Source organism: Arachis duranensis, chromosome 10 (genome assembly GCF_000817695.3).
Source record: "Arachis duranensis cultivar V14167 chromosome 10, aradu.V14167.gnm2.J7QH, whole genome shotgun sequence".
Taxonomy (NCBI): domain Eukaryota; kingdom Viridiplantae; phylum Streptophyta; class Magnoliopsida; order Fabales; family Fabaceae; genus Arachis; species Arachis duranensis.
The window spans coordinates 91,242,822-91,266,089 of NC_029781.3; the positions used below are offsets into that span (position 1 = coordinate 91,242,822).

General features: G+C 35.4%; 3 protein-coding genes across 7 annotated transcripts; 1 reads left to right on the top strand and 2 right to left on the bottom strand.

Annotated features, from left to right (window-relative positions):
* The first annotated feature begins 3,947 nt into the window (after positions 1 to 3,947).
* On the top strand, positions 3,948 to 6,579 carry LOC107470991 (uncharacterized). The gene is made up of 3 exons (XM_016090430.3): positions 3,948 to 4,432; positions 4,944 to 5,038; positions 6,036 to 6,579. The coding sequence occupies exons 1-3, from the start codon at positions 4,271 to 4,273 to the stop codon at positions 6,421 to 6,423; spliced, it is 645 nt and encodes a 214-aa protein (XP_015945916.1). The 5' UTR covers positions 3,948 to 4,270; the 3' UTR covers positions 6,424 to 6,579.
* Positions 6,580 to 7,101: 522 nt separating this feature from the next.
* LOC107470979 (proline-rich receptor-like protein kinase PERK2) lies at positions 7,102 to 12,026 on the bottom strand. Of its 5 annotated transcripts, none has more exons than XM_016090415.3 (8): positions 10,794 to 12,026; positions 9,719 to 10,096; positions 9,469 to 9,555; positions 9,137 to 9,207; positions 8,810 to 8,898; positions 8,462 to 8,606; positions 7,946 to 8,107; positions 7,102 to 7,526 (listed from the first exon to the last, which is right to left on the bottom strand). In XM_016090415.3, exons 1-8 carry the CDS (start codon positions 11,701 to 11,703, stop codon positions 7,290 to 7,292), a joined length of 2,079 nt encoding a protein of 692 aa, XP_015945901.1. In that variant the 5' UTR covers positions 11,704 to 12,026; the 3' UTR covers positions 7,102 to 7,289. The 5 variants fall into 5 exon arrangements, with proteins under 5 accessions (XP_015945901.1, XP_015945899.1, XP_015945898.1 ...); XM_016090413.3 differs by having other exon boundaries at positions 9,719 to 10,102; XM_016090412.3 differs by having other exon boundaries at positions 9,719 to 10,108.
* A 3,485-nt stretch (positions 12,027 to 15,511) lies between these two features.
* LOC107470936 (beta-adaptin-like protein A) lies at positions 15,512 to 22,943 on the bottom strand (the record flags this gene model as incomplete). The annotated part of the gene is given in 11 exon segments (XM_016090356.3): positions 15,512 to 16,131; positions 16,285 to 16,740; positions 17,318 to 17,494; positions 17,603 to 17,713; positions 18,555 to 18,764; positions 18,933 to 19,099; positions 19,255 to 19,483; positions 20,070 to 20,268; positions 20,509 to 20,633; positions 21,863 to 22,379; positions 22,847 to 22,943. Coding segments are annotated over 11 exon segments (2,538 nt in total). The 3' UTR covers positions 15,512 to 15,840.
* Between the last annotated feature and the right edge of the window lie 325 nt (positions 22,944 to 23,268).

Consider the following 23,268-nt stretch of genomic DNA (forward strand, 5'->3'; position numbering starts at 1 on the left):
AATAAGCTTAGTCAAAATAATGAAATTTTTCAAGGATTTCTATCTATAGGGCACCAATTGATTTGAGTGAAAACTTTTCATAGAACTTGCTTGAATTATATATCTTGTGGATCATGTTTTTGAGCTAAGAACACAAGCTTGTGAGATTTGAGCCTAATGGTGTGGTTACATCTTATAACCACTTAGTTTTTCTTCTTGTGTGCATTATTCTCTTTCTATGATTGTAATCTTTGATTTGTTTGATTCTTTATGTCCATTAATTTGTGTATTCATGCATTTATATGATTGAGGCCATCATTTCATTTAGCTCACTTACCCAAATAGCCTTACCTCTTATCATCCATTGTTAGCCAATTTGAGCCTACGATTAACCCACTTGTTCTTAATTTAGCACATTACAAGTCTTGAAGCGAAAAATAATAATGTCCTTATTTGGATCTTTGATTAGCTTAGGCTAGAGTGTGTGTATCATTCAAGTGTGGAAATCTTGGAACATTGGGGGAATAAAATGGTAGTTTTGTATTTTTATTGAAATTATTGAGAATTGGGTACATACTCATGTATTAATAAAATGTTTAGACCTTTTGCATTGATGTTTTTGTATATAATTTGAAAGAAAGAAAAAAAATGAGAAAAACAAAAGAAAAAAAAGAAACAAAAAGAAGAGCATGGAAAAGAAAAGAAAAAAAATAGAAAAAGAAAGAAACAAATAAAAAGAAAGAAATAAAAAGGGGACAAAATGCCCCAAGCAAAGTTCAATAAGGGTCAATGCATAAGTGTTGTGAAATGAAAAGGAAATGCATGAGTATGTGAAAAAGTGAGAAAAATGGGTAGTTAGGTTAGCTTTAAAATTGTATAGGATGTCATAGGTTAGGTGAGAAGTTTAAGCGTATCAAAGATTCAAATTTCAAGCTCATTTGACCAAATATGCATCCTTACCTTGACCCTAGCCCTGTTACAACATATGAAAAGACCTCATGATACTTGTATGCATGCATTGAATAAATGTGGATTGTTAGAAGAAAAACAAATCTTAGAAAGCATGAAATAGAGGAGAATTGAGAGAATCAACCCTAAACACTTGAGTGAATAGAGTGCAAACACATCCGGTAAGGGTTTGATGCTCAATTACATGTTTTCACCTATAATCATCACTTTTCTTGCAAGTTTGTAAAAATATTTAATAACTCAATTCAATTGTGGATTAGACTTGCTAGTCCTTAGCCCTTGTGCATATATGCTTCTTGGGAATTGATTTATTTTGACCAAGAATTGTATTCATATAGATAGATAGATGTATATAGTTTAGGTTGCATTTAGATTAGTTCACATTGAATAAATGTTGATACCCTTTGCTTTCTCTTGGTTTAAGCATGAGGACATGCTTGGTTTAAGTGTGGGGAGGTTGATAAACCCCATTTTTAGGGTTTATCTTATGCTTCTTTTAAGGGATTTTATCACATTTTGTCCACATTTATTCAATGAAATAGCATGGTTTTGTAAATTCTCCTTTAATTGTGCTTAAGAGTGAACACATGCTTTTTAGGACTTAGAATAGCTAAATTTAATTCACCTTGATTCCATTAGATGCTTGATATGTTTGTTAAGTGATTTCAGATTTAGGAGGCAAAGATTGGATCAAGGGAATGAAGGAAAAGCATGTAAAAATGGAGAACTCATGAAGAAATGAAGGAATTGCAAGAGTCTTCAAGCCGACCTCTTTGCACTTAATCGACTATAACTTGAGCTACAGAGGTCCAAATGACGCGATTTCAGTTGCGTTGGAAAGCTAACATCCGGGGCTTCGAAATGATATAAGATTTTCCACAGTTGCTACACGTATGGTGATGCGTATGTGCACTATACGTGCATGCATCGTGCTGCCATATGATCCACTTAAAGCAATACGTGGCCAGCGAATTCTAAAGCATTGTGGGCCAAATCCAACTTATTTCTGATACTATTTAAGCCAAGGATTGAAGGGGTATTAATATACTTTCACTTCTCTCTAGAGTTAGGAGTAGGTAGATCTAGATTAGAAATTCTTAGATCTAGGTTTAATTCATGCTTTGATTTACTTTTCCTTTTGTAATTCTTCTTCTTCTACTTCTCCTCTTCTAGTTTTGCATTTAATTCATGTAATTCTCTACTTTTATGTTGATGCATTTTTGCTCTTCTATTTTTATTTCAATGCAAATTATGATTCATGTTCCTTTATTGCTTAATTGATTTGTTGTTGTTTAATTCCTTGCAATTGAGTAGTGTAGATTTACTTTCCTTGCAATTTTTACTATGCTTTTCTTTTATGCCTTTCAAGTGTTTGATAAAATGCTTGGTTGGATTTTAGCTCTTGGCTTGGGAAGGTAACTTAGGAACTCTTGAGTTACTAATGTCCAAGTGATTGACGATTGGGAGCCATTAACTCTAGATCTCACTAATTGATTTGGTGTAGAACTAGGACTTATGGACTTGGATTGACATAGCTCATTTGACTTTCCTTTATTAGTTAGAGGATGACTTAATGGAGTTGATCCTTGCCAATTCTCATGTTGTGGTTAGTGATTAGGATAGAGATCCTTGACACCAAACCTTGCCAAGGCCTTTTTGTTATTTGAATTTCATTTCCATTTACTTTTCATGTTTCTTATCCAAAAACCCCAAAATATCTCATAGCCAATAACAAGAACATTTGTTTGCAATTCCTAGGGAGAACGACCCGAGGTTCAATACTTCGGTTTATAAATTTAGGGATTTTTTTAGTGACAAACAATCTTTTGTATGAAAGAATTGTTATTGGTTTAGAAACTATATTGCAACGAGGATTCATTTGTGAATTCTAAACCACACAAAAGTCCAATCATCAAACGGCCACCGCAGTGACATCACCCCTCCCTATCGTCCCCTTCTCTCTTCCCAGTGTCCAGCTCTAGTAGGGAACTCACCCATCGGCGGCAACAGATGCAACAATGGCGACGAGTTATAACAGCTCGACGATGGCGAGGCAGAACGGCAGCAATCTTTCTTCCATGTCTCCTCTCTCGCGCATGTTCTCTCTCTCGGACGCATCTCTCTCTGTTATGGCCTCCCGACGGCGATGCGACGGCATCTTCTTCATTGATGGCGACGCAAAGGCAAGCTTGGCGGCGTCTTCTTGTGACTTCAACGGCGATAACTCTCACGAGCTCTCCCCTCCATCTTCTTGTCTGTAGTAGCACTGACGGAGAACCTAGCAGCGGCGACGAGCGACGACCCATGATGATGGCGGGAACGGCTCCATGGCAGTGAACTGGGCACGGTGGTGAGGTCTCCTTCCCTCTCTTTGCAATTCTCTTTCTCTCTTCCTCTACTCTTTCCTCTCTTTCCCATTAGTGTGTGTTCTGAAAAATGGGAGATGACGGCTAGTGAATTTTGTGTTAGAGTTTGAGTTGTGTGTTGGTAAATTAGGGTTTAGGTAGTTCAGTAATTTTAATAAAATTATGGATAATAAAATAATTAAAAATCAATTTTAATTTAACAAAATTATCTTTAAAAAAATATTATTTATTCATAAATTTATCAATTATTTTTAAATAATTACTCTAATTCAATAATTAGAAGTAATCAAATTATTTTTTTAAATTATAAAATAAAATTCAAAATCTATTTATTTAAATTAAAACATATAAAATTCACATTATTTTTTAGCCGCTAAAATTTTAAATCAATAATAAAAAAATACTCAACTAATATAAAAATCTGTAAAAATAATTTCTTAAATAAATAAAATAAATCATAAATAATTTATTGCTTAATTTTTAAAAATATCATATAACCATATAATCATCTGATCCAAATGATACTAGCTAAACTAGGCTTTTAGGTCCAATAATGACCCATGTCATAGCCCAGCCCATATTTGATAAATCACGGAAAGACAGTTTTACCCTTGTCCCCTCTTTCGTCGTTGCATCTGAGACTCAGCACCTCCATTATCAAAACCAAAAAAATAGCAGAATCTCACCAATTCAACCCCCCCGGCCCCGATTCTTTCCAAAGTTTATCCCTTTTTCTTCTCTTCTTCTTTGTCTTCGAACGAAGTTCCTACAAAATGAACTGAATTTATTTAAAGAAAAAAAACATTTTTTTTTTAAAATTATTCTTTAAGTATCGTTTAAAGAACCACATCCCATTTTTACTCAGTGCTGGGGGTCTTCAGAAAGGGGATGAATTTAAATTAGTGAAATTTTAGGGTTTAAGATTGTGATAATTTTGTGAGTTGTGAGTTGTGATTATGCTTAGGTTGTGGAAATGGTACCAAAATTGCTTGGCTGTTCACCCTGTTAAGACACAGGTAATCAGTTCAGGAATCATATGGGGTGTTGGTGACATTGCTGCACAAGCTGTCACTCATAGTTATTCTACACCTAACACTGCCCACACTCATCAAATTCAGGTAAAACACTGTTTTAATTTAGTGAGACATAATGTCATTTCATATTTGCTATAATGGTGGATTTTCACTTCTTTTATTACTTATTTTGTGTGTATTGGTAGTTGTATGCTGTTTGGATTTGTGGCTCACATGTTAATAGTGCATAAAAAAGAAAAGAAAAGAAAAAGAAGATAGAATCACTGTGGCTGTGGCTGACAAGATTGCAATGAGCCTTGTAACTTGTTCTTTTACCCCTTCACCAATGCCGTGGTTCTTGCCTTTTGGCTAAGATGGGATTTGGTTTTTTGGAGTCTGATATTGCTATCTTTGTTGAAAAGATTAGAATTTTTTATATTATTATTATTATTATTAAAGCTTCTCTATCAAATTAAGCATTTGTTCTTACTTTGACCTTTCTTTTTATGACAGTAGTGAATGTGAGAGATTGTTAATTAATGGTGAATTGGCGATTTTGTATTAGTACTCATAAAACTTCACATTGTCTCTTTTGGTTAATGGCATTATCTTGTAGGATGACGATGACGAAGAATTCAAGATCAACTGGAAGCGGGTGGCTACAACCAGCTTGTTTGGGTTAAGCTTTGTTGGCCCAGTTGGCCATTACTGGTAAATAGCATTACTTTGTCAATTATGTTGTGTGCTTGCATATTGACAGTATTTTATTGTGATGGTTTCTTGTCTGATTTTGAGATCCTGAATCTGCATTTGCTTGTTAAGTTTTCTAGTTGATTTATCCGCATTTGCTTCCTTGGTTTTTAATTTTTGTAAATTAATTCCGTGATCTCACTAAAAGAATTAGATTAATGCACATCAGATGGTTTTTAACCACACTGCAAAATGATCATGGCTAGTTATTCACTCTGACCTATCATAGGTAAATGCCAATTGTGGAACAGGTTACTGAGTTTTATTTCAAAGCTGCAAACTAGTTTCAATGCTACTATTTTTATAGGCTAGGTGTTCGGACTCTTATCAAACAGATTCCAACCATACATTTAAGATAAAATTGAAGGATTAGCGTTGTGAACTTTTCATCTGCTCAGGGCCTAAAGCTTCTATTTGGGCTCTGAATAAGGGATCCCTTTCCGCTTCTGTAGCACAAAATGCCTGATCACAGGGATGGTGCAGTACGGGCTTCTCATCAGTTACACGGGGCTGAAACTTTCTATCTTAACTGCTGTTGTATGTTTGCTTGTGCCTTTATATGAGTGATAGAAGTATATCCAATGTCCCAAATTTACTTATCTTATCTTACTCATACGGTTCTTCACTACTATTATTTTGGCAGATTTGGCAATTGTAGTTCACATAGGTCTACAAGTTCAGTATAAGTGTTGAATTTCTTTTAGTAAAAGGCATGTGATGATCGCAATTTAAATAGGTGTGGCTTGCTGCTCCAGAAATGTCTAATCGACATATGAGCTTCATGAATCACATACGTCTTTTTGCAGTAAACATTGTGTTCCACATTTATATAACTGAAGTTGTTGATAATACATCTAAAATAGTATGTATAAGTAGCGGGAAGGGTGTAGTGGTGTTGGGCACGGCGAATATCAGCTTGTTAATTCTTCTTTTTCTCCGTTGATGTTGATTGTTGTAGGTATGAAGGCTTGGATAGATATATAAGATTGAGACTCATGCTCAAACCAGATTCCTTCCGCTTCGTTGCCTCTAAAGTTGCCATTGACGGGTTCCTTTTTGGGCCATTGGATTTACTCGCATTTTTCACTTACATGGGCCTTTCTACCGGAAAGAGTATTCCTCAAATCAAAGAAGATGTGAAGAGAGATTTTCTTCCCGCCTTTATCTTAGAAGGAGGGATATGGCCCATTGTTCAGGTCGCAAATTTTCGGTATGTACCCGTAAGGTATCAGCTCCTATATGTCAACCTCTTCTGCTTGCTGGATAGCTGTTTCTTGTCTTGGATTGAGCAACAACAGGATGCTCAATGGAAAAAATGGGTGAAATCTTTTCTACCTCTCAAGTAACACAGAGAAGCATCAAGTCTTAATTTAGTGCTTCTCAATTTCTCACTCATGTCTTCATTCCCGGCCTTGTCAATTTGTTAAATGTTCATCTCAGATTGTACTAGTTTATAAAAGCCTATTGATTTACAAGATATGATTTTCATCTTGAATACAAAATTGACACTTTGCTCAATCAAACATGTGCAATATCAAGTTCTATTGAATAAAAATAATACAAGGAACAAGAGAAGCTATCATACACATGTTACTAGTTAGCATTCAATAATATTTTGAAGTTCAAACTTCAAAGCATGTTGATTTGATTATTTTATTTAATTTTTTACAGATTAGAAAATAAAATTTTCGTACCTGATCTTGTGGTGCCAATCTACATCATTCTGCCAAGCCCACTAAATCAAATTTTAAAGACAAAACTCCCCAGATTGATCTTAATTTCTGCATTTGGACGAATTGATTACTGGGAGAAAGATTCAACTTGTGAACTTTGCACACATTGTAAGACAATGTATAGAAAAAACAAAGAATTATAATTGATAATAGTTAAATTAGTTTGGCCAAATACAGACAAACATTTCTTTTTTAAAGAGACAAATTTGTGTGGCGTTAGTTTTGATAGGGACTAACCTTGGAGTTTAGTTTAATTCAGTTAATATCAAGCTTTGAAAATCTCTAATTCAGTAAGCTAAGCAATATTGTGATAGAGTTGATAAAAAAAAAATTGAAACATTAAGAATTCGTCTTCTACTCTAGGAAACACCATTCTTTACATAATGAACATAAAATGAGTTTGTTTCTTCTTTTACAACACAACACAATGCTGTCAATGCCCCATCTCTGAAGTATTATCACAGTTTTTGACTTGGTTGTTAACCTTCACTACTTGAGTCAGATAGGCAAAGACCATAAGCACTAGTCATTTCACTATGCACACTTGAGCTGCACTGTTGAGATGATAATCCCAAATTGAAGTCTCTCAAGTCCTGTTGGTATTGGCAGGCATCATAAGTTGAACTCTCTGGCCAACTGTATATTCTGGTATGCCCCGGCGTAATGTCGCCTACAAGATCCGACAGAGAAACCAATCCTTCTAAGGCACCTGCAATCTGTTATACAATTTGTGAAAACTTTGTGGTTAGATACATGCACTCCTTGTGAAGATCTATTTAATTTTCCTCACAATGAAGCATTTCGCTTTTCCATGATGATAATTCTATCCCAAGAGGGATGTTGTAATTAGAAGTAGACAAGATCACAAGAAGGTGGATTCTATACAGAGTGAGAATGGCAAGAAGTATTTGATGAACTGAAGCAGGATTAATGGACCAAATTTTTATGTCTTTCTATGATGTCGACGCCTTTTTATGTTAGTTTTAATGTAACAAAGATCATTGTTCTAATTGTAGTTACCCTCATGATCTAGCAATAGCCCCAACAGTTAAAGTTCTAAATTAGCTCCCGTCTTTTATGTTTTTTCCCCTTTATGTATGCTGATGGAAATGGAAAACCATGAACAGATTATTACTTGGCTCATACGGGGTCGAAGGCTGGCTGAATGGCGCACGCAGGCGGCTGCGCAGGTAATCATTCTAGTCATCTCATCAGCTTTATAATTATTCTGCAACCTTGGATCAACAAGATCACTGATATCACCATCTTCTAGCACTTGCGCAAGCAAGGGCCTAGCCTGCAGTGCCAATAGATAAAAACATATTGCAAACCCAATTTAAAACTCAGGAAGGTTCATTCGCAAAGGAGCTTATGTGGAACAAAGAAAAACAAAAAAAATGTCCCTTAAATTCACTTTTGCTTTGAAGAATCACCAACTAGACCAAGCATCTAAGGTATATGCAAGTTAGCATTTCTAAAGTGCAATATATAAGCTGGCAAAAAATGATCTAAGTTGTTATCCACAGTCAACATACAGAGATACCAAAATTTGATCCATAAATAAATTTTAAAAGCTAGATTTTCAAACATGTGGGTTTGCATGTATGCTCCTATTTGTATGTGACCGCAATCTTTGAATTGATGAACTCACCCAATCAACCAAGCTCACGTTTCTTGATCCTTCTGTACTGATTGCTGGACGTCCAGTTAAGAGTTCTAAAAGCATCACTCCATAGGAATATACATCTGATTTATCTGTTAGTTTACCACTTGATGCATATTCTGGAGCCAGATACCTGCAATTATGAAGATAAAATTCTGATGTTCGAGGCTAAAACTGTTCTCGTCGTATCCATTAGATAACTTTAACAAACATCATCATAGTATCATATGGATTCCCAGCATCTGGGGCAGCCTGCATCCTACTCTAATCAAGAAAACAATGGAGACCCAAATCAATTCTTGCAGTTATGTGTGGCAAGTTGAAAAGTGACCATACCCAAAGGTTCCCACGACTCGGGTGGTGAGGTGAGTGATGCAACCATCAGCGTTGTTGGGGAAGATCTTTGCTAGGCCGAAGTCAGAAACCTGACATAAAGTCAAGCTTATTATCATTCTAAAGAAATTGAGAAACATATCTTCAAACATTGCCTATTAACATAGCCACATTGGAAAAATCTGTTCTAGTCAAGTTTTATTAATAAGATGATGTATTGGCGAATGAAAAAAATAAAAAGGAAAAGGGCATGTTCAGTTAACTTATAAGCATTCTGAAGGGTGTTTCACAGTTGTTACTTAACATTTAAGTGAATAACATAACCCTTACCTTTGCTTCAAAATTGAAGTCCAGAAGGATGTTAGATGCTTTAATATCACGGTGAATGATTGCTGGATTACCTGCAGAAGCACGAACACATGATGCTTTTAATTAGAACAGACTACTGATCTAGTTTTGAAAGGCATAATATGTTAGTATATGCTTATATGAGATGTACAACTCCAATCAATTCATGTGAGAAATGGGATTTCTATAATTTTTTTTAACTCATCACAACACTATAGTGAGATTTGCAAGCATTATATTAAAGTTTAGGAATGCTAAAATTTTTTCAAAGTATTTATTCTGCTTCAAGTTTAAGGGTGAATAAGAATTCTCACAATCTTCATGTAGATATGCGAGCCCTTTTGCAGATCCCAGGGCAATCTTAATTCTCTTCTCCCACCGTACAACGGGCTTCCCTTCCCCTGCAATACAGTGTATCATCTTCAGGACCATGCAACTGGTAAATGGAACCGCAAAGTACTTGCTTATGATGCAAGAAAGGGTACAGAACATGCAAGTCATAAAAGATCACCAACCACTGTAGAAAAAAACTAAGAGCAAGATTGCCATAAATGGTAGGCTTACCATGTAAATGGAATTCCAATGTGTTATTTGGAACAAATTCATAAACAAGCATTCTTTCAGACATGGTAACGCAGTATCCAACCAACTCAACAAGATGCTTGTGATGCACCCGGCTAATGGTCTCAACCTCGGCCTGAAATTCTCGCTCTCCTTGCTGGCTTCCTGATTTCAACTGTTTAACTGCAATTTCCTTTCCACTTGGAAGAATTCCTTTATATACATAACCAAATCCACCTTCCCCAAGAAGGTTGGCTTCAGAGAAACTCTTAGTGGCTGCTACTAGCTCATCATATGTGAAAATGCCATTCACAGGGCCGAAATCTCCACCTCCCTCTGTTAGCTTTGATGGATTTGGCAGCACTTTGATGACATGAGAACCTGATTCTGACTCTGACATAATTTAGTACGCAAACATCCCAATAACTGCGCACAAATCTAACTAAAAATAAAATGCATATTGTAATATGAGACGAGTTACATTGGATGATCAATCCTTTGTCAGATTTCTAATTCTGATTCTATCATTGGTTACGGATTCATGGATTATGAAAACATAAGCAGAAGAAATTACTAAAGAAATTTAGATCCTAAGTTTTGCAACTCCAGGATTCAACTCCTAAAGTGTATGTATAGTTCAATCAATCTACTTACATTGCAAGTAAGCTTTAACTAAGATAAGGTAATTTCTTAAGATTCTAATCTATCTAATGATCTGTATTGCTAGCAATCATTTTAAAGTGAGTAGTGATATACCCTCTTAAACATCTTTCCTAATTATTATCCTCCTAATTCCTAAACAAGATGTATTCAATATCTTAAAAACATAAACTACTAGATACTTTCTTTGTTGAGAAACTTTGAGATGATTATGAGTACGGTTTAGCAGGAAAAATAATTTTCTTTCAAAATACAACTCCGTAAATTGTAGGTACAATTCTCAGTTTAATTGAGAGTCTCTATTCTACTTCTATATGGACCAACCAATTCTCATAAAGTTTCTAAGAAGTTTAGATTAATGCATAAACTTATCATCAATTAATATAGTTAAGGCTGAAGAATAAGATTTGACTTTTACTCTTAGCTCCAACACAAGGTGATGATTCCTCAGATTGATGTGTATGCAGATTCTTCTGCTGCTGCTGCTGCTTTTTCTTTCTATTCCTGAACAAAAGTAACATAAGTGCTACAACAAACCCAATAACGATACCACCAATTACAATTCCCTCAATTATGAATCCACTTGGCACTTCGAACCCTGAGTGTTTATCAACGTCCACCGCAAGCGGCAAGCTTCGACTCGACGGTGGCTGCGCCGGCGTTGCCTCTGGAGTTGATGGCAATGTAGGTTCCGTGAAAGGGTAAACGGTCGCCGGTGGCTGTGGCAGCAGCGGAGAGGTTGCTGCTGCTTCCGGCGCCAGAGGCCAAAATCTCTGTGGTGGTGGTGAAGTGGCTGTCGGAACTGGAAGCGCCGGCGAAACTTTCCGGTGAAGCAGCGGCAATGGTGGTAACGAATTTGACGGAAAAGTAACCGACGGCGGAATCAGAGATGGCGGAGACGAAGGAAGCGGCGTCGCCGGAACCGGAGGAGATGCTGCCGCCGGCAACGCCGTATTCGGAGGAGACTGCGTTGCTGGAATTGGATTCTCGTTCGATGTAATCGGAGTCGACGGTGAAGCAGCGACGATTGGAATTTCCGGCGGAGGCGGCGACGAGGAAATCGCCGGCGGGACTTGAGTAACCGGAGGCGGGGAGTTTGTAGGCAGAGACACCACCTCCGGCGGAGAAGTGATCGGCGGCGAGGTAAGTGGTGGTGCTGTAGGCATTGGAAGCACTAACGGCGGTGATGGAGGAGAAGGAAATGGTGGTGGCGCTGCTGTAGGTTGGAGCAGCAATGGCGATGGGGGAGGAGTAATGTCAATCAGCGGCGGAGACGGCGGAGCCATTACCGGTGAACTTGCCGGAGTCAAAGGTGCAACTGAAAACATTTTATTTATTTTTCTATTTTAATTTTCTTTAAAGAAAAGAAAAGAAAAAGAAAGAAAAAGAAAAAGAAGAAAAGAAAGAAGGTTCTAAGTAGTAAAGTTTAAGAACTGAAAATGCATGGTCTTGAAGGAAAGCAAGTAATGCTATGTGTTCCAAAGAGGGATTTGCAGTTGAAAAAGTGAAAAGTGTGAGGGGGTGGAATGCAATTTGATTAGGGAGTGAAGTGAAGAAGTGAAGTGCAGTCCAACTAACTAACGAATAGGAGGTGCTTTTCTTGGTGGTGCAATTCCATTGCATGTGAGAGGCTATACAACTAGCTAGCTTTGCTAGTTATGATAGATTATATGGTGATGGATAAATTTATAAATATTTTCGTAGTGGGTTTAGGTGTTACTAGATGAGACAAAGACATGCATGTGGTAGTTTGTTAACCTTTTCGAAAAGAAGAATATTTTATATAAAATAAATACTAGCATACACTTTTTTAGTCTCTAAGGAGACTAGGAGAGACCACTTTCAAATCGGTGGATAAAAATACAACTAACATAATACTAAAAATATAATCAATCTGCTATTAGTGAACTACTCGTATAATCAATATATGTATCAGAATAAAAAATGTTTATATATTTATATTTATAATTAAATTTACAAATAATATAACCAAATTAGATTTGTATTTATTGTCCATTAAATAAATAAAAGCATTGATTTACTTTTTGGTAATATAAAAGATTAACTATTATATGATTAATTATTTTATTAAAAGAATATATAAAATAATATATAAATATACACAAATATATAATTATTATTTTCTTATATTATGTTCCATCTTTTAAAATCCAATAATCATACACAAAGATTTTTTTTATTCAAATATATACATTATGTCTTATATTATTTGTTTCGGAACTTATTTAATACCGGATGATTGAGCTTGAATGAGAGGTTCAAATGTTGAAGGAAGGTGATCTCTGTGCCTAGGAGCCTTCATCTGAGTTGTATGTTTTGAAGAATGGAGGGTGATACCTGCAAAGACACTCCGATGCTTAAATCAGCAAGAGGTTAAGTAAGTTTTGATGAATGTATTGAAATTTAGGTTTACCTGAGTGCATCATCAGTATATTTATAGGTGATGGACCAATAACCACCGTAGAAGTAGTTCCACCTGGATAACCGTTCCTTTATCTTAGGATTGTTAAGATCACTCTTTTAGAAGTGGGTGAGAGATTTAAAGAGGCAATTACTTATTTGAATAAGTATCATCTGTCATTTCATGTAAGATCACTCTTTTAGAAGTGAGTGAGAGATTTAACGAGACAGTTATTTATTTAAATAACTGTCATTCGTCATTTCATATTGAATCCGATCTCTTTAAAAAAATCAGGTAAATCAGTAAAGACCAACTCTTTAAATTTAACTTTTTTGACTTAATTGAATTTGACTATTAGGTTGAGTCAAGATATAAACATTATCTATCTCGTATGAAATTGTATTTTACACCTCTCAATATAAGATAAATAATATGTTGCCTATATTTGATACTAATATAATAGATTTGACTATATCGTCTACTATATAACAGAAAGGTAAATTACACATGATAGTCTTTTATTTATTGTTTATATATAGTTATTTTGATCGAGAAGATACAAGTATCACATTTTGTAAAATATAAGTAGCAAATATTATATAATCACAATTTCGAGGAAATAGAGAAGCAAAATGTATAATGTCTAATACCATCTCATGATAAGAAAAGTTAGTGTAATTATTCTAAACATGTTGAAATCTTTAAGTGTAAGCAAAAACGTGAGATGAAGATAGGCTAATAAATAGTAAAGTGTTTAGATTATTTAAGGAGAAAATAGTTATTTTTTACCATCAAATATTTAAATACGGACAAAATTAATCATAATAAATTGAAATTAATCTAATATCTACAAAATATATTATCTGTTTGATAAAACTAATAATACGTTAACTTTGAGTTAACACCATTAATAAATTCTATGAATGTTCTTTTCAATTTCTTTTTTTTTATTATTTTCTCTTTTTTCGATTTTATTATTATTCTCATTACCACTGTCATCACCACATCTTTTTACCCTCTTTTTATTCTACTTCTTTAGAAAAAAAATCCAAATAAAATTCTACTCAAGTAATTATTATCAATTTATTAGCATTTTAATCAAATTTTATTCGCATCAGAAATTAACTATTACATTCAACACAAGTAAAATATAATTAGGACAAGCTAATTATTTTAAAATACAATGATTTTACTAAATAAAATCTAACTATGAAATAATAAATAATATAAACAAATGATTTTATACTATTTTAAAGCTAGAAGGTAAACTATATAATTTCTGTTAAAGAAGTAAAAGGAACGCACGGGAGCAATGAAATGATGGAACATAAGTGGCATTCATTGGGAATGTGGTAGTCTCATAAGATGCATAATCTTCACACTTTGAGTGCTGGCAAATTGAGAGAGGGAGCACATTAATTAATCATTGTCGCTGTCTGTACATATGTAGCTACATGATAAAAGAGTATCACAAGCATAACTAACCAACCAGTAACCAAAGCCGAATAAAAAGAAAGAAAGAAAGCTGTAGTGGTTGGGTGAAGAATGTTACAACATAATAATAGAGACAAAATATACACACAGAATAAAGATGGTGGCTTAACCTCATTCGAGCTGGTTTAGTCTTGCTGTCTTGGACACATCGGGGACCGAGTATGACCTTACTTATGTTATCCAAGGACGTCACGTGTGTCATCAATAAAAATAGAACATGATGCTCAAAATAAGTAAGAGCAATACTAAGGGCCAGTAATTTTTGTGATTGTTAGTCATCAACTAGCTATCAATGATGATTTGATGGTGTGAGATTGGTGTGAGATTTCATTCAATGGCTCACCTTCCTCTGCTGGTTACATGCTGGCCAAAATTCAACAAAACTGCTGGTCTCCTAGATTTTTCCAATAAGTAATATTATTTAAAAGGAAAAGTTTTGTTAACTTGTGTTTTAAGGATATAGGTTAGGTATATCATAAAAAAAATATTTTATAAAAGTTATTACATTTTTTTTTTCATTTTTAATGCATTGAATATATTAAAAATATTAAAAAATTTCTATTATTATATTTTAAAAAATGTGTTGGTTAAATTCTTATTAAAACTCAGATAATAATCTTGCCACTCCTATTTGATAATCCTATGTATGTTTGTATGAATTTGCATAAAAAATAAGTAATATTGTTAAAATAGGAGTGACAATGTTTTTCTTAAAAAACTCAATGGTTGCTCACAATTCTAACGATAATAAATAAATAAATAAAAGGAGATTTGCCAAGATACTTAAATTCTTGCTCTATGAACGAATAAGAGGGTCATATTGCTTCAAATCCTAAACTCTGAACAATCGAAATTTTTGCAATAGTAGGGTGATACTGTTCTAATCAATTGGATGAAGTGTGTCCCATCATCTTTAAATGACCTAAGTGTTACTATGATTTCTAGTTTCTGGTACAGATTCTAAATAATTTTTTCTCTTAAACTGAATGTACATAGTGTATTATGTGTGGCAATCTAGTATTATTAATTTCCTAGTGTCCCATTAAAAATTTCTTAGAACTTATTTGGAATATTACTCTAATTCCAACATGTACCATGACAGTTTGAAAAACGATGCTATTTATCAACTAAGCCACTACAATTCCACTACAGGGCATGAAAAACTGAATGATTCAGAATTTCAGGGGGTAGTATAACAAAATTTAAACACATCAATCCAATGCCATAGAACACGAGGAATGCTTGAATAAAACTCAGAATCAAGATAAAGCCTCTACAAAGTTACAACCCAGACTCAGATTTTATACAACTGAAAATCTGCTAACGGATCTTCACGTTCAATCGGATGAAAAGAACTACAAAAATATTTAGCCACTGAAATCCTTATGCATTTTCTGTTATACATTGATCAGGGATTTTTCTATTTGCTCCCCTCTTATTTCTGGTAGAGGGCATGTGGAGCCAATATCTATCTCCACTGTTTTATAAATTCAACCAAGGATTCCAAAATTTCATGACTACATAATCCACAGATCAGAATGATTAAATTTCAAGCAGTGCCGAATTTGGACAATGCTGATTGGAATAAAGTTGAGAATGCCTGAGAAGTACTTTGGTCATCAGCTTTTATTTTAATCTGAGATTTGGCAGATGATGAGTTGATTAATAACTCAACCAGATATATTGATGCTGACTCCGCTTTTTGAGCAAAGAAAAAGAACTTGAAGTTAGGAGACTGTCCACCGGATGCAATGCAGTGTATTGAATGGCTTTGCATGTGCCGGAGAAGTGCATTGGAAGTTGCCAAAGCTGCAACTCCTTGAGGACTCAGGGAAAAATCCTGCAACAGATTACGTTACATACAAGCATATGACAAATGAACATATATATGTTCGACAATTTTTTGGGCCATAAGGAGGCACCAATGGCAAAGAATAGAAAAGGCAGGGGGCATATTAAAATATTTGAAACAGATTATAATATCAAAGCATACTTCGGATAAGGATAGTGGTAGTTGGCGCCATTTCTGCTGAAATGTGCCTGGATCCAGTACAGCTTTTGGGTTGAGACTCAACGGAGGAGGTGTAGGTGTGGCTGCAGCCCCAACCGAAAAATCTAAACCAAGGAGATCATCAATTGCGAAGCTAGATGCCGGAGCTTGGCCACTTCCGCTGGTACTCGAAAATGCCAAATCTGCAAGCGATTGTGAAGCTGCAGAAGTAGCAGATGCACCATCATAGGAAGGAGCACTATAAGCAGAACCATTGCTAGCAGCATCTCTACCTTCCTCTTTTTCCGTGATACTGAGAAGCAGATCATTGTCATTTGCCTCCACTCTCTGAGCTGGAACAGCAGAATCTCCAGCTTCTGCATTAATTGTTAGGTTTGCAAGTTCATCTGAAAACTCAAATGTCCCTCGGTGTTCTTTGTCAGTGAACATATACGAAGGCTGCAAGAATTTCAATTGTTAGTTAGAAATATTTTAATACAAAAGTACACATATAACAGAGAGCATTAAAAGAAAATAGACGGAGAGAAGGATCCCTTTAAGGGAAAATCTTTCACACAACAATAATAAAAAGCAAGGTGTTTATCCTATCAGTGTGCAATGGAGGCTCAAGTTAAGGGGAATGAGGTTTTATACATTAAATTACTAAAAATACATTACAACTAGAATAGAAAAATGGGAAATGATAATGTGTCTCCCGTTTTTTATAATGGCACTCCACACATGAATTTTTTGTATTGTATGTTTGCATGAATTTGTAGAAAAGAGGAGTGGCATTATCAAAATAGCAGTGACGATATCCATTTCCTAGAAAAATAACTTGCAACCTTATTATCTGGAATATCTCAAGGGATTCAACAGTCGAGACAAGACTCAACATGAAATAGTGAAAATAATTACACTTAGTAAGGAAGAAGCACTTTTGGCATTTTCCACCTCTTCCAAATTTGTTTTTAAAAAATATTGATCGGCTTCAAGTAAATAAATTTTATCCAAACTTAAGTTCCCTAGTATTTACCTTTTGATATATAACAGATAAGCTGTTGAATTCATCAAATATGCGATCTTTGATTTCACTGCTCTGAGAATCAGCAAACACTGAAACTGCTTGCTTGGGGGGGTTCACCACACTCTCTGCTACTGATACCTTGTATTGCAGGAGCCTGTAGTAAAATAAGGCCCTATCGTGAACGTCCTGCAATCAACAAAAGCTCATGTAACATACAATTGTAATGCAAGCAAATATTAGAAAAATTCATTATCTTTACAATTCAACTTAGTAAGTAGTAACAATAATTCAAACCTGATGAAAATCAGCAAGACCTGCAGCTAAACCTGCCCCTAATGCTTTCTGAGTTTCAGGAGCTCTCTTAAAGAAACACTTCATAACTGCAGTAAGAAGATGTAAGCGAACCTGCATCGTGAGAAAGCAGTTCTTCAACAGATGAAAAAAAAGACAAACTGATACCACATAAAAAAAGCTTCAGAATTAATGCATAAAAAAGTACCACTAAATATCATCTCTTCTCCCTCAAATATATATTTCTGTTTTCAAAATTAAAATGCAACCCACAGGGAGGGAAAGCACTTCAGTTTTACAACAATTAAGTTAGGATCAAATCCAGGCTTAAATCAAACAATGATTCAAGGCAGGCATGGGTACTCATGGTATGATCAAGGGAGTGCACAGGTTGGCCAATGACTCTGATAGGGACTAGCAGAATTAGGGGATTTTATTGATGAACTAGGGATTGTAAATCACAATCCCTTATTGAAATTCACTGTTGGATCTAACCAACTCTGGAGAGAATTTCCGTCTCTTGAACTAACAAACTGAACAGAATTTTCTAACTGACGAAAAACTAACCCACCCCTAGTATTTATAGGCAGCAGCTAGGCCTAGCCCTACTGCTCCTAAACCTGCTAAACTAGCTTAAAAGGAACAAACAAACCTGTTTCTATCAGCCTTTTGCTCCAATAGATTAGTAAGATCTATGTAATGAATTCTACTATTCTGTTTCTACTGGAGCTGGAGGACATGACTGAAGCCTACGATTCACAAATGTCAAAGGAACAATGCTAGCGACTGTGGCATGTAACACTGTTAGGATATGACAAGTTAAACATACTTAGTATTGAAACCATAATTAACGCTAAACTGCTGATGTTGTTGGATATAATATAAATTAGAGTATGATATAAATATCTCAAACAAGGAAACCAGATTATGACACCACAAAAGTCATGAATACTACCTCGGCAGAATGTTCCTCGTCCCAATTTTCAACCAAACTCTCCAATACATATGGAGCATCAGGCATGTCCTGAGAATATTCGCCCAACATCCATATAAGAGCTGCCTTAGCCTTAGGTTCCTGAACATTTTTGCTACTGATATTCCCAACAACAGCAATACAGTCTTGACTCCATTGTGGATATTTTCTTAGCAGATCTTTCACAAGCACCTGCATAGATGAACTTTCAAGCTTTGTATTAGTCTATCCTTCCTACCATAACTATGTTGGTGAAGGTGTCTTATTAGCACATTTGTTTGCATAAATAATAGGAATCAGCACAATTTATTATTAAGCACAAATTCAAGGGTATCTAGCAGGCAGACTAGTTATGTTTACCAGAGCTTCACAAGTAACATAGTCTTTTTCCATCTCAAGAAACTGTAGAAGCCTATCAACAATAGCATTAACATCATATTGTTGCAAAGCTATCTTCCCCACAGCCCGAATTGATTCCCTTGCAATAGGAATGTCAACATTTGCAGCATATTCGCATAATTCCGTCACTGAAATGGTCTCCAAGAAGTTCATAATTAGTCATACTATACGAAAGGCAGCAAAAGGAGGGGGAGGGAAAGATCAAGAAAAATGGCAACCATTCTACATCAATATCTCACTCACACAGTCCTCTATCCCTATCAAATTAGAATGAGTTACTTACCAATGTCATAGGTGTTACTTTCATTTGCAACTGCAGTGAGCATTTCAAGCTTCAACTTTTTGACATATGATGGCTCATTATACTGGCAATAGAAGTGCTTGTAGTCTGAAGAAAATATATAAGGTGCACGCATGACCAACAGATGCAGGTGGCTTAAAACTGCATAGGATTGTTCTGGACTTCCTGCGCTAACTTGAGTTAAGAGAGGGGCTTTGATACGCTCATAAACCTAAACAACAAGAATTTGCAAACAAAAAAAAAAAGAAAAAGAAAAAGAAAAAAGCTTCAGAGAAGTCACCATAGCTGACGAGATAGATTCGAGATTAAGTCAAAAGACTTGAAAAGGAAACATAACCCAAAGAATGAGAAATAATTTACTTACTCTTGAGCTAACACAGAGTCACAAACAAACATCTAAGTTATCAAGATCAACTCAATTAACTAATTACTTTAAGTTCAAGCATATTCATTCAACAGCAAAGATTCATTACTAGCTGAGCTAAGCTAGGTCAAACCAAAGCATCTTACACATGGCCAAGTTCACTTGCCTTTTAAGATCAAACGACTCAAAACCAATTATATATCCATGTATGAATACCATGAGATTCATCTTACAGATAAACCAAAAAGACAAATACATGTCCCATGTGTATGATTCAGTGAGCTAGTAGTTAAAGTCATCAACAGACACGGAACGAGCATTCCCCTGACCAGAGAATTTAACATATTGCTAATTCACCATATGCATGATAATGGAAAACAGGGATTCAATTGAGCAGTCCATGTACAGGATGAGGGGAAAAATCACTATGTACCTGCTGATGGACATCAGCCATTGACAAAGTCAAGTGCAGAAAAACTTTACTGGTTGCTAACACAACAGCACCATTTGCATGCTGGAGTCTGTCTTCAAGGAGATTCATGATATCAAATATTTCAGAGTTATCTGACGGGATATACTTGGCTACCAATTCAAGCACAAGACATTGTGCCCATTCACTAAACTCCTTAATGCTGCATGTGGAGAGAAAAGATAGGAACCCATTAGCTGTTGTTCTAAAATGATTATCTTGAAAAATATTACAGAAACCTCAGTTAAACAGGTTTTTGCTGATGAATGGTAGCTCCCAAAACGAAAGGCAAATGAGAGAAACCTTTTTACAAAAATAGATATACATTGCATCTTTTATAAGACGAATTAAAAATACAAAGAGAGTTAAAAAAAAAAAACTAATTTGTGAAAGGATTAATTACCGATTCAGGAGGTAATATATAACTGGCTTGCTAACCAGAGTTTCTCTTTCCTTGGCTGCTTCCTCTGATGAGGTTGACTCTAAGGTCCAAATCTCTTGTAGAGCAGACAAACAATTCGCAACTACCTAATATACATGACAACATATCTGTAAACCACTATTCATTTGGTGACTATATCCGTTTCAATTCTTGGAAACACTCAAACACTAAAAGAGAACACTGCTATTGTTCTGACTAAAAGCATATAACAAATGAAAAGCAATAAAAAGAATATTAAGACAGAGAATATAGTCAGACAAAGTATATATTCAGCTTAATGTGTAATAAGTTTCAGTTTGACAAGTTAAGACAGTTTGTATGGATATTCAAAGAACAATTAGAAATAGAAGGGAGAGGAGTGTATGTTTTTTACAGAGGGGATGGGGCTGTAATGAGGGGTGTACTTTAATTTTTACTCATAATATTATTAAGAATGATACAATGGGGGAGTAACAGATAACAAGTGCCTTTTCACCAAATGAATAAATTTTCAATGTGGTATTACTATGCATATCCATGCCTCTCCAGTAACTATGAAATATTAAATTTCTTAAACAAAAACCCTATTAAAAAGATGTAAAGGAATCAGCCCATTTGAAGTGTGACCCTCAAGGATAGTGAACACACTCATTTGAATAAACTTACCTGTTGGTCGACTAATGATCAGGGACGGATCTAAGGGTATGAGGGGTCATGCCCACACTAACATTTTTAAAATTATTTTAGTATTATATAATATAATAATATAATTATATACATATTTGCCCCATTATCTTATTATAGTTCACCTCACACTAAGGAAAAATGGAATAAATATTATATTGTATTTATTTATTGCTTTTACTCCCAGCGTCCCCACAACTACATAAATCTTCTGAATTTGTAACTGGCAAAGATTTTAAAACAATGGTCAACCTCCAACGGAACTGATTCCCGTATTAATTATTAAGACAGGTAGCATAATCAAACTGTAATCAATATCATATTAGAATTCTCTGATCAGAAAAGAAATTCGACATAATATGTCCACTTGTAAATGTCCAAAAGGCAGAGTCGGTGACGCTTTAGAGAATCTAGACAACATAGAAATTAGAAAGTGAATACATTTTCACCAATCTAGAAACCAATACCTAATCAAGCATATTATTTCTTAAGGTCCATTAGTTTGCAACCAATTAATCACTGGACTGAGAAGATGAAAGATTATCTTCACAGTTGGTTCGAAGAAGACTCTTAACATTTTACAAAGTTGAAAGCATTGTTATCATTTTTCATATCTTGAGGAAGAAATTACCAGAGAAAATGGAATTCTAACCTGAGTATCCGGATCATTAAGCATCAAGTGCTTCAATGTTGCCGGAAAATCTGCATCCAAACAGGTGGAAGCTGATATATGATACAATTTCACAACCCCAATAACTGCCACAGTCCTTACATAACTATTATTATCCTTCAATCCAGACCCTAATGGCCCAACCAAATATTCCACCAAGTTTGCCACCCGAAGCGAACACAAACTCCTCAATGCTAGTCCCCGAATCATCGGGTCATCATCCTTACAATCTCTTTGCAGAAAATTAATTGTCAAAAGAGCTAGATCAGGATTGACCTTTGCATAGTTCCCAACATACAAATAGCACATCTTTTTTAGAACAATATCCGAAGTAGCCGAGCACATCACCATCTCGCCGAACAGAGAGGAGACGTCAATACCTATGGTCATGTTGGATATCACCTTCTTGAAGAGATCCCTCTTTGCATCATCGGCACCAGGAGCTCGGCTCCCAGCAAGTTGCCGGAGTTGTGATCTTAGATCAGTAACCTCACTCTTCCTGCTTAAGTCAGGACAAGGCAAATGAAGAATCGAGTAAATATTGAATAGCACGTAAAAATAATAATCATAATAAAAAAGTTTAAAAAAAAAAAAAAAAAAAAAAAACCGAAAATGATAACACGCCGTCGATGAATCAGCAAGAAACTATACTGTGTCCTGTGACTCCTTACAGAGGATTTCAACAAAATGCACAACAATAAATTATGAGTTGTCAAATCCATAATTGTGCGGCAAATAGGACAAAAATCAACGACATTGGATCTAAGAACTTGGCGATAACTGACGCAGCGTTCAAATAATCAACGGCAAATAGGACAAAAAGCATACGAAATTTCGCGTGAGTGCATAAAAAAAGTGCGGTAATTGCTATGCACTAGCATCAATGGATGAGTCCAAATTAAAATTGTAAGCGGAAAAAAAAAGTAAAAATTAAAAAATGAGAAAGATGGCGAAGTGAGTAATGACCCGGAAGGTTGGGAGGGAGAGGGAGATCGCTGAGGGTGAGCCGGCGGCGGAGCCATGGTCACTGACGAGGAAGTTGACCGGTGCAGCAACGACGGTAACGGTGACGGTGACGGTGACGGTGAGTACGATGAGATCGGAAGCTTGTTTTGTTGTTCGGAGAAAGAAAGATCTGAGAGTGAATTGGATTTGGAGTTGCAGTGATGATTGGTATTGAGTTTGTAAATCTGTCCAAAATCGACTACTCACTCGTAACTTCCAAAATCACCAAAAACATTTCTCCCAAAAAAAAAAAGGAACACCCAAAGATGAATATTTGCTACATATGCCCGATTAACTTTCGACGTATGAGGAGCTGAGGTGGCAACTCCTGATTGCCCTTAACTTTAGGGGTCACGAGGATCAGGTATCCGATTACCTGTTCG

Coding starts and splice junctions, on each gene's coding strand:
- LOC107470991 (XM_016090430.3), top strand. CDS start 4,271: ATGCTTAGGTTGTGGAAATGGTACCAAAATTGCTTGGCTGTTCACCCT. Junction 4,433..4,943: donor CCCACACTCATCAAATTCAG/GTAAAACACTGT, acceptor ATTATCTTGTAG/GATGACGATGACGAAGAATT. Junction 5,039..6,035: donor GGCCCAGTTGGCCATTACTG/GTAAATAGCATT, acceptor TGATTGTTGTAG/GTATGAAGGCTTGGATAGAT.
- LOC107470979 (XM_016090412.3), bottom strand. CDS start 11,703: ATGTTTTCAGTTGCACCTTTGACTCCGGCAAGTTCACCGGTAATGGCT. Junction 9,556..9,718: donor ATTGGAATTCCATTTACATG/GTAAGCCTACCA, acceptor ACTGTATTGCAG/GGGAAGGGAAGCCCGTTGTA. Junction 7,527..7,945: donor TTCGACCCCGTATGAGCCAA/GTAATAATCTGT, acceptor ATTGTATAACAG/ATTGCAGGTGCCTTAGAAGG.